Raw genomic sequence first — 11,601 nt, 5'->3', positions numbered from 1 at the left:
TATAATATTTGAACCAAATTGAGGTTTAATCTCTCTGAGTTAAATTTAGTGATTATATTTGTCTTTTTTAAGTAATTATTTATTTTTGTTCGTCGCTTCGAATCAAAAACTTTAAACTAGATTTTCTAGCATTTTTTTTTCAAACTAACGAGTTCCCACAAACCTACCATGTATGTATGTATGTATGTACAAGTACCTATAAATAGAGATATCGTTTAAAAATTTTACAACCGCACTTCATAAAAATTTAGGTGTAATAACTCTAATGCCGCCTTGAAAGTGTTCCATATACGCAGAACTCTTTTTACTATCCACTATGCGAAATATTGTAATATGCAAAATATTAGTTTGCATGTGGCGTTTTGCATATAAAAATTTAATGTATCGAAAATTATGAGATGCATACACGAGCGCACAACAGTATGCTATAAAAATGAGGGACAAAGAACATTAAACTAAGATGTGTTTATCTACATAAGTACATACATACGTACATACATATAAACACTTGGGTATTTCTTAGCAAGCTTAGCGATGTGGGGGACACAATTCAAATGATTTAAGCAAAGCTTGCAATATACAGATAATTTGCTATTTACATACAAATTTTTGTCTATAAAAACATTAAGATAATAATCTCATAAACATACATAGATATGAGTATAATAAAAATTGATGGTTGATGGGTGAGAAGGGTCAACTTAAACCAATTTGTGAACTATTGCTGAATTGATGATGCATATATGTATGTACATATGTACGTATACGTACATGTATGATTCTGCATAAGGATTTATGAAATGTGCGAGTGAGTTCATGATGATCATAGATGGGGGTTAAATTTTGCGAAGAACCAAGGCCAATGTGCGCTTTACGAAGATTTAAATATGTATGTACGTACATATGTGTGCTATTCTTTTGTGAATTTTTTTTTTAATTTTTAAATTATGTAGGTATGTTATGCTAAAAAATTGTAAATATTTTCTAAATAAATAAAAAGAAATAGTAAAATAATTAAAATGAAGAAATATTTTTTTGTGAAAGGAAATGAAAGCGATTGAATTGGTATGGAAAATGGTCGGTGGCCAAAGCTTAATGTTTCCAGCGCTAATGCTTGAAACACAATGAAAACGACGGGTCAAGGGCCACAGCTTTGAGGAGAGGAAGAACCTTATCGGTCGCTCGAAAAATAGATAGAAATAGATCTAATCTCGCCACGAACACTGTTTAATGTAATTTGGCAGCTTTGGTCCGTCATTTTCATTGCGATTCTGCCATAAATTTTACCACTGTTTGGCATTATGAATATCTGAAAGGATGGCATTTGATTTTTCTGGCTGAACAATTTTTTTTGTTTGCGTTTTTTTTGTTTGCATTTTAAAGTATTCTATAACGTTTCTGGAGGGCTTTTTTAAAAATAAAAAACCAAAGATGCTTCGCTTGCACTGTTCGTTTGAGTATAGTAGTAGTTGTAGTTGTTGTTGTAAGTATTTACCTTAGCTTTAGCTCCTCATCAATATACTGTAAGAGGCTCCTACAAATAACACAAACAAAATGCAAGAAGAAAAATATAACATAAAGAGCATAAGATTGAGAATACTTCAAATACTATCAAAATACAAATATTTGTTGTATTAAAAATTAGATATACATAAATTCTAAAGAAAATATATTAAACGAAAAATAGGAGAAAAGTACAATTTTCTAACAAGGAGAGGGAAATTAAAACACAAAATAGGTAAAGATAATAAAAAAGTAAAAAAAGTTATAGAAAATATTCAAAGGTGAAAGAAAATAAAAGTGCAGGGCAGTTTTTATTACCAAAAACAAGGCTAAGAAAATTGATGTGTTGTTGCAAGAGATAAAAAATAAAAAATCGCATAGTAATTGTTTTTCCAATTTTACAGTCAAATCCGTCAAGAGTTTCAAAAAGTGAAACGAGCATTCAAAATTGAAAGAGCTGAATTTAACTTTTATGGGAAAGCGTGCTCAAATCTCGCTTCAATTCCTTGGTTTGAGAATATTTATAAAATCTGTAAAAATTTACAAATCAAATCGGGTGCATGCTGTGCAAACACAAGAAACAGGGCCACTTAGGGCGCGACTTCAATAATGCCAAAATAAAATTTGTGTTTATTCCAATAAAGTGGAATATTGAATTTCAATGCAAAAATAAATAATACAAATAAATGGAAATAAAAGTGTTTGTTTTTATTATTTTTCTACGCATTTATTTGAGAATGTGTAAGTGTTTGTGTTTGTGTTTCATCTTTATGACCAAATCATAGACAGCTGCCGAGCTGATGCCGAAAATGTGAGTAGAAAAAAGTACAAGGCGAGCATTTGCATACATACATGTGTATGTAGTAAAGTTCGCTACATCTGTGCCATTTGAGGTGTGTGGGTAAGTCTGTTTAGCAGCCATTGGATTCGAAGTGCTTTCGGCAGTTATTTAGGGTCACAGATTTTTAGACTAAAATAAACCTTAACAAAAAAATTTTAAATGTAAGCTTGGTAGCATTATTTTGATTTTTCAATAGTACAGTTTTTGTAGCTGGTTCACTTTTTTTTTAAACGAACCACTTGAAGTCTAATTTGAATTTCACTGTTTTGAAAAGCAACAAGAAAACAAGCTAATTAAATAACACTGCAGGGAGGCCAAATTAACACAAAAAGCACCGAGAACATAATTTTGTTTGCAGATCAGTATACCGTTTTTCTACATCAGGTAATTTTCCCAAGATATTTTCATTTTAGATTCGCATTGCGAAGGAAAAAAAATGCAAACTTTAACATCGAAAATGTTACTCATACGCCATGTACGACTATGTAAATCCAATATGATATGGCGTATGAGTAACATTATTTCCTGCTCTATTTCATACAAAAAATTTTTGCACTTTTTCGTTTGACCACTCACAGCTTGTTTATTTATCAATGGATTTTCATTGTTAGTAGCTTGATTTTTTTTGCTTTAAGTACATAAGAAGAAAAATTACAAAATATTTATTATTTTTTAATTTTTTCCTTGTTAGTTTGATTTTTTTTTTCATAAAAATGAACATTTCATGGGAAAATGACCGGTTCTGGAAAAACGCTATTCAGATCGATAATTAAGTTTACGTGTTTTGGCGTTTTTTGTGTCATTTCAAAACTTGAGTTTTTCGCTATAGTGTAATTTCTTTAAATTTTTTTCAAATTTGCAGTAGCTTTCTGCAAACTTTAGTGTAAGTAAGTGTGTCTTTTGCATGAAGCAAAAATCTTCAAAATCAATGTTGAAATAAATACAATCTCCCGTTCCATTTTGACTATATAATAAACTTTGCGTCGAAAAAAATTTTAATCAAAAAAATCCCCTGGACAATGATAACAAGAAAAAAATTATGATAATTTGCGTTGCCAGACCAAAATAAATAATACAATTTGAATTTAAAGCTAACTAAATATTTTCGTTTAATAAATTGAACTCCTATATTTTAATTAAAATTTTTCAACTGTAGAAATTTTTGCAAGGCATAAATTTCCATAACTTTTATTGAGCACAAATTGGCCGCAATTCATGAAATATTAAAGCAGCAAAACAATTTCGCACTATCAACGTATTAGATTTTTTTTTGCAATTCGTGCGCAAAAATACACAAATTTTAAGGTTTTTATCATAATTTACCAACGGAACGAATCGCAGATAAACGCGAAAAATAGCCAACCGAATTAGCAAATTGCATGAAGGGAAAACTTTTCAAAATTTAATTTAACAACTTGCCAACGTTTGGCGAGGAGCACTGCGAGTGCAAGCCGCGGGGCATACAGTGTTTATAATAATCACAGTGCATTAGGGCTAAACATGCAAAAACAGCATGCAAAAAATAACAACAACAAAATACATATAACAAAAGTATACAAAATTGAAAGTACTGCGAAAAAGCAAATGCGAAAGTAGGGAAAGTAAAAATTGAAAATAAGCAACGCAAACAACGCGAAAATCGCAGCAACTTGCAGGCATGCCACATTTTTTGCAGCTCGCTTTTTCCACACACTTATGTATGTATCTACTTAGCACACAAATGTGCGTATTGCAATGCTACACATACAGTCACATACATATATATGCATATAAAAAGGCTGCCGGCAGCAACAATCAATTTGCAAAACGGAAACATAACTTTGGCTGCGTGGCAGACGAGCGCAGCGAGAGGGAGCGAAAACGCATTTTTTTTCATATTTTGTTCTGCATTTTTCTTTTTTTTGCTGCTAAGTCAAAAAGCGCATGGCAGTGGAGGCATTTTGTGTTGCATATTGGCAGGCGTTTTGTCATCAATACACAAAGATTTCGGCGCGCCACAAATAAACAGGAAACAAATTATGTGCGAAAAATGCAGCAAGGAAATTAGAGCGAGAAAAATATCAGTAAAAATTTTGCTAGAAAAAGGCGGCACGAAGCGTAAAAAACGGCGCTTGGAAATTGCGAAATTACATAGCGAAAATTTTTTTAGGAAGTTTTTTATGCTGTCAAGCTTTTTTTTGTGTGTGCAGGCGAGCGCACTTTTTGTGTGTGTGTGTGTGAGTGTGTGTGCCAACCTTAAGGACATGTTCATAATCAATGTACCGCTAAGTTTTTGACGACGCGCTGCCGCTAAAGGACTAAGAAAAAAAGAGACGAAAAAATTGGAGGAGAAATTGAGTGGACAAAATAATTGCAATTAAATAATAATCAAGTAACTCGAAAGTAAATACTAAAAGGTATAAAAAAAAATTAAATGAAAAATGTTGTGAAGTACAGTTGAACTAAAAGTGAATGTAAAGTCGATGGCGTGGTTTTGGATTGTATGTGTATATGTGTGAATATGTGTATATATATTTGAATACTAAACCGAATTCGTGTGGATGTGTGTGCGTGTATGAAAATATTTTGCAATGTATCGCTGTGAGTGTAATAACTTTTTTCTCAAACGGTAATGATTGTTTGTGCCTGCTAAGAGTTAGGTTGCATGAAACTCATGGGAATAAATACATACATATGTACCTCAATATACATATATAAGGAGGAAATAATAAATAAATGAAGACAGCTAAAGCTAAGAAAAAAAAACATGTTTGTAGTATTATTGAGTTGTGTATGTTGCTAGTGTTTGGTTGCGTTCAATACACGACAGATAAAGCAATTAAGTATGCAGACAAACAGGAAATTGAAGTATACTATTAGGCGTTTCACAGAAATATTATATGTACATATACATAAAATGGGCATACACATGTATGTATGTAGATGAACATACGTCCACATACATATGCATACTCCTATATAAGCATAACAGAGAAAAGCCTATTGGTTTAGCAAATCCAAAGGTACATACTATATAGTAAATACATACGTACATGATATTTATACAAAAACATATACATACATGTCGCTTGGCAACGTTTCGGGACTAGATGAGCGATCGTTCCACTGTGAATTCGTCGTCATGCCTGCAATAAAAAAGTTCAAATTACTATGACATTGACATCAACAAAGTGTTAGATTAAGTTTCTTCGGTAGAAATCATCGTAAGACAGTTTTACCCATACGTTATTCGTAATATACGTAAATTTTACGTACTGCACCGTTTAGGTATATTATTTTAAATAAATGTTTAATAAGAACTTAATCGATTAATTATTCACTTGTCTATGCAACAATCAAATAAAGAAAGCACTGCCAAGTGCACACAGCGATAGGGCATAACATAGGGTAAACAGTACACGTAAAATTTACGTATATTACGAATGCAGGGTTAAATCAAAATTTCACTAAAAACCACTGAATCTGATTTTACAAGCAATAAAATAAAATAAACATCGTAAAAATAAATAGCTTTCAAAAGCCAAACGAAAATCGTGGGAAAAGAGATGTGCAACTTTAATTTGAAGTGAAAATGGAGCACAAAATTGTTGTGTCCCCATTTCCTTTGCGAAAAACACAGCACAGCGCAAGGCGATATACAACAAAAAAAAAAAAAACAAACATATCTATGCATATGTATACTGTATACTTATGCTAAAAAGCACTTTAATATAGTCGTAAGTACGTATATGTATATGAAGTTTGCGATTGAGGTTAGATTAGTGAAACACTTACCTGTTTTCAAAGTGTGATTTTGCGGTGAAATACCATTTGGCCTTGATGTCATTTTACTTGCTATTCGTTGTGGTACGCTGGCGACAGTCTATTTCGGCATTTTTGTTGGTTTATTTGGCATGGTTGTTGTTGGTGATGTTTTTGTTTTGGTTTGTTGATAATTATGGCCAACCACAAGAGGGGCGACAGCAACAGTCATTGGAGCATTATAAAATTCGCGTAACACAACATCAAAGGAGGATGGAAAAGAAAAAAATAAAGAAAAAGTAATTATATTTCCATACTACATACATACATATGTCTTTAAGAAAATAGACTGCTGCTAAAATGCACAAAGTACAAGTTTATCACTTAGATTAAAAAAGCACATTCGTTTTTTATTGGTTTGTGAAAACTAAAAACGACCAATAGGGTTTCGTTCGAAGAAAAAAATTTATATTTTTCCTATAATTTACCCTGAGAATTATATTAATGAAACAAGTAATTTTTAAGCAAAAAACAAAACCGAATTTATTTCTCATATAAAAATTTAAGATAATCCTTAATTTCTTCATGATCCAATGATCGGATCTAAATGAAATTAGTATGGGACCACCCGTGAAGTAACACATTTCCTTAAAAAAAAAAAAAAATTATAGAAATCATATGCGGTAACATATGTACATAACAAAAAAAAATAAAAAATAAAAATAAAAATAATTCCAACGAATTGATAACCTTCTCCTTTTTGTGAAGTGGGTTAAAAAAGACTGATGCACATACATATGACATATGTATGTACTTAACTATATGTTTTATAATGAGCAAAGATTGAATATAAAATATTTAGTATATGGACTATTCCAGCGAAGACGGCAGCTCAGATAAAAAAAATAAATTACATACATTGTGTTTAAATAGGTAAAAACAGTAAAGCATGTAGAATAATTATTTAGAAATAGATTTTATCGATTTATTTTTCATTATTTTCTCTATTTAGGTGTTATGAATGCAAATGAGCATCCGATTTGGGCGGTTCCGATAAAACATCGGACCAAATTTATAATACCATTTCATGTTCATAAAAGGTATAAAAAATTATGAAAAAAATCGTATGTTCGCGATCGATACGCTCGCGACCGGTACTGAAGCTTATAAACAAAAAACTAATAGATATATTTCAACGCGCAATTAGTAAGAAGAAATTTACTTTATTCCACTTTAATATAAAATTAAATCGCTTTCCATTTCGCAGTTTCTTACATTTTTTCAATTTGCAGCCAAAAATGACTTAGCGACCGCATGTTTGTTGCTAGCATATGGAAAAATAAAAATCGAAAGACCATTTCTTTTTGCACCAAAGATATATCTAGCAAAATGCTATCGAAACATAAAAAAAAAATGTTTAAAAATTTATATTTTCTTTGTTTTCTTTTTTGGACTTCAAACGTGTACGAACGTACGGTTTGCAACCGTTGGAAATGCCCATATATAATATACTGTAATATTTTTGCATGAAGTTTTCGAAGTGTCATGTACTAAATGTGACAATGAAAAAAAATATATATATCCAAAAAGAAAGAAAAATTCATGAACTTTAAAATGGTTCCAAGTTATTAAAAAAATACAGTTATGGTGAGAAGTTATAAGCGTCCAAAAAAAATTCATATTGGATGTCTAACCGTCACGTATGTACGAATTCTTAAGCTACCTATTGTTCAAATGTGGCCGCCTTATTAAAATATGTGACTCGTCCCACCCGCCATAAAATGCTGTCACACCCGTAACAAGCTAAAATAGTTTTTTTTTTTTTAATTCTGAAATATATGTAATAATGCCATTAATTAAACTGTATACCGTTTATCTAGATCAGGACATTTTCCCAAGATATTTACATTTTTATAAAAACAAAAATTCAAACTCTAACAAGGAAAAAATTGAGAAAATAGCAGATTTTTTGTAATTTTTTTCATGTGTATGATAGTATTAAAGCCTGTTCCTTTGCAAATAAAATCAAGCTATTGACGATGAAAATCGATGAATAAATGAATAAGATGTGAATAATGTTACTCATACGCCATATCGAACTTGGCCATACTGGTACATACTCGTAAATATAATAGCAATAATTAAAATTACATTTACAAGCAACTATCATCCACTTCATAGTGCCTTTTGATAAAATTTACAGCAATCTATTAGGCAAACAATAAAAGCTCTTAGAATGGAAAAGATAAATGTACATACATACATATAAATAGTACAAAAAAATTGTCCTATATAGAAAGAAATTGACTGTCTGTCTAAGGACTAAACATTCTAATACGATGGTATGGTATACGTACGTTCGTCGGCCAATGTACATTTAAAAATTATAATATTCCGAAAATTGCAAAAATTTTCCTCATCCGCCCATACACTATGCCAATTTGAAATCCTACGCATAAATGCCTGAATGATTTCACAAATACATATGTATGTAAAAGTGCTTCCAATGAAACTAACAAAAAAATATAGCTCTCGCTGTTAGTGGTTAAATTCAACCGAAATTTTGTAGCATTCAGCGAAGTGGAAGCATAGCTAAATTAATATTCATACATATGTAAGCCACCGCCATCACCAAAAACGCAACTATGCTCCTCAGCAGTTATTTTAAAATTTTAATTTACCGCCAACCCACTTCATGGCGACCATTTGCGAACCCACTCAGCGCTCTATACTCACACACACACGCATATATGTATGTAAATAAAACTAATTTTGTACGTGCACAAGTGTGTATGCTTTTATTCGGCTTCAACATCCAGATAAATCTAAAATGTTTACCTAACAATCAATAAATCTAATTGAGTGCAGGAACGACAAGCGTAAGGCGAGAATAATCTGTGAGAGAGCAAACCACTCTGTGTGTGTGTGTGTGTATGAAAATTCAAAAAAAAAAAACTACTTCACTACTATTGAAAATGGGAAGCAGATTTTGGCACAAATTTTTTTTACAAACAAAGTGCCATTTAGTGAAAGTGCGGCGCTGGCACCCGACCAGCGAAAAGTGTCCCACAAATAACCGTAATATTGGTTAAAAGTGCTCGAGGACTACGAAAAATTGTATACGACAAGCTCACTTGCTCACTTGTATGTGTTCGTAGGGAGTAACTATTGCCTGCTCGCCAAAAAAAAAAAAAATATTATCATCGACGAGGGCGCACAAAGGAATATCGATTCTAGAAAATCTAAGCAGAAAACATTCCACAAACCAAGTCGCATTTATCTTGTACAACTCACGCTATGCACTACACGCATCACTCACTTGTACACTTGTTTGTGCGCTGCCGACAAATACTAGATGCATAGTAGAGTTGATTGTACAAAACACGTTTGACTCTTTTTCGCCAAAAATTACCAAAGCAGTCGCAAGCTATTTCGAGTGTCAATCGCAAAAGTTCGATAGCGCCATAAATATTACTTGTTCGTCCAAATGAGCATTTGGGAATAAAGCGAGAATTTCCACACCACCCTGCATACATACCCGTATTTACCATATATGTATGTACATTAAACCGAACCACCCCCGCACCCCTGCGTCTAAAGTATTTTTGCAAGGCAATTTCGAAAATTTTCCTTTTATTTTTGGCCGAACCTATTTCACAATTATTTCACAATTATTTTTGGTACTTTTCTAGACATATGTACGATTCGGATGTGCACACTTTAGGGCCGGTTTATCCATCCTAGGTTAACACTAACTCCCTGGTTAAACATCGTTATCGACGTTCTGACTCCATGCATATAACAGGGAGTCGATACCGTCGGTAACTATGTTTAACGACGGATTAGTGTTAACCAGAGATAGAGAAACCGGCCCTTAGTGGGCAGCGGAACGAACGAAAATGGATGGAATATCCGGTTTTGTGCGGAATTCTTTCCATTTTCGGATACGTCTCCGAATATTTTGCTGACTGGGTATGTACATGGTTTTGCTATCAAATATTTTCCTTTCTTTTTGGAAACTGTGGAGCAATGCCACATTTACAAGTACGCAAACATTTCTCTAGCTCATAACTGCATTCACATGTCTATCTGGGTGAAGCTACATATATAAGTGTGTATGTAAGTATGTAGTGTGCATGTATACTTGACAGATTCTTATATACATCGTAACTTCACACAAACGAATAACGTAGCATACAAATTGACTTTCGTACTCACCTCCTCCTCGCCATCCAAATAGTAGTAGAATTGCTGATTTGGACTCAAGAACTTTTGCAGCAACTCCTTGGCCACACGCACCGACATCTCGCCCTGCACGAACGGATGCTTCAGCAGACACTCGGCGGTGGGACGCTTCTTGGGATTCTTCGTCAGCGCCGTCTTTACGAAATTGTGAAAGGTGGGACTCCATTTCTCCTTGTTGCTCAATGTGGGCGGTTTGAAACCACTTTTCGACATTAGGAACAACGCACGCATCGGATGCAAGTCGAACATTGGCGGTTGGAGTTCAGCAAGTTCTGGAAAAATGGAAAGTAAACGAAGAACGTCAATCAAAACTATAAACAATACGAATTATTAAGGAAGAGGATAGACCGACCAGTGGGTGAGGTGTTTATCGATTGCTTTCGTTAGAAAAAAATGTGTATAATTTTATTAAAACTTTGTGATTCTTAAAAACCTGCCACATTATACGGCCACGAGATTAGCGAATCGCTAGGGTAATCTACAATCTAAAGAAAAAATACTACCATTCCTACATAACACTAAGTAGTACTTTAGTTCGCAAACGCCATGCGTCTGCGTTGGCAAAAATTATCATAAAATTTCGCACAAATTTTATTGGCTGTGACAAACGTCAGGCGCAACCGCCATACAAATTAAGTAGAATTAATTGTTATAGAGCCTTGAAAGGCATACAATTTGCGACTTAAGATGGGGTACTAAGCAAATTAATGCTGCGTCACGATGAGGCCCCTTGAGCGCCTGCCTGCTTGTATGTGTGCATATGTATGTACACAACTTGCATAAATCGTAAGCACACAGTCACCTACACACTTACGCACGAACAAACGACCACCGTAAAAAGTGGCATTCAGCAGTGAGTGAGCGAGCGAGCGAGTTAGTCGGTTGGTGGTTTATTGAAATTATTGTTGTGGCGAGTGACCCCATTAAGAGTGCAATAACTTAGGTATCAACTCCAGCCGGGCACCACAACAAGAAAAACAAACATCTGATAGAGGCATTCCTTGGGTATTCAAAGATATTTATGACCCGAACAATTGCTACTACGCCCCATTCGAAGTACGGTTGGTTATTAGGTTTTTGCAGAACTAACTGGACTTTTGTATTTACGCCAAACGTGCCATGTCAAATGATATATATACATAAGTGAACTTACCAATTGCCGTTATGCCCACCGCCCATATATCACATAATTGATTGTAGCCACCTTTGCGCTCCACAGCGGCCACCTCGGGTGCCATCCAATATGGTGTACCTGCGACAAGAGAGAAGGA

General features: G+C 33.6%; 1 protein-coding gene across 1 annotated transcript; it reads right to left on the bottom strand.

Moving 5' to 3' along the window:
- Positions 1-979: 979 nt before the first annotated feature.
- LOC118755228 (mitogen-activated protein kinase kinase kinase kinase 3-like) lies at positions 980-11,577 on the bottom strand. Its single transcript, XM_036490076.1, has 5 exons — positions 11,484-11,577; positions 10,304-10,602; positions 6,119-6,206; positions 5,406-5,469; positions 980-1,534 (listed from the first exon to the last, which is right to left on the bottom strand). Exons 1-5 carry the CDS (start codon positions 11,566-11,568, stop codon positions 1,492-1,494), a joined length of 579 nt encoding a protein of 192 aa, XP_036345969.1. The 5' UTR covers positions 11,569-11,577; the 3' UTR covers positions 980-1,491.
- Positions 11,578-11,601: the final 24 nt, after the last annotated feature.

The sequence above is a fragment of the Rhagoletis pomonella genome, unplaced genomic scaffold (assembly GCF_013731165.1).
Source record: "Rhagoletis pomonella isolate Grant_MI unplaced genomic scaffold, Rhpom_1.0 Rhpom_scaffold_05662, whole genome shotgun sequence".
Classification (NCBI taxonomy): domain Eukaryota; kingdom Metazoa; phylum Arthropoda; class Insecta; order Diptera; family Tephritidae; genus Rhagoletis; species Rhagoletis pomonella.
This window is presented reverse-complemented; position numbering and strand designations above follow the sequence as displayed.

What these genes read in the sequence shown, in the direction of transcription:
- LOC118755228 (XM_036490076.1), bottom strand. Translation starts at nt 11,568, where the DNA reads ATGGCACCCGAGGTGGCCGCTGTGGAGCGCAAAGGTGGCTACAATCAA. An exon ending in ATTTGGATGGCGAGGAGGAG is followed by an intron (nt 6,207 to 10,303) that starts GTGAGTACGAAA and finishes ATGCCGAAATAG; the next exon opens with ACTGTCGCCAGCGTACCACA. An exon ending in GAAACGTTGCCAAGCGACAT is followed by an intron (nt 1,535 to 5,405) that starts GTATGTATATGT and finishes TGTTATTTGTAG; the next exon opens with GAGCCTCTTACAGTATATTG.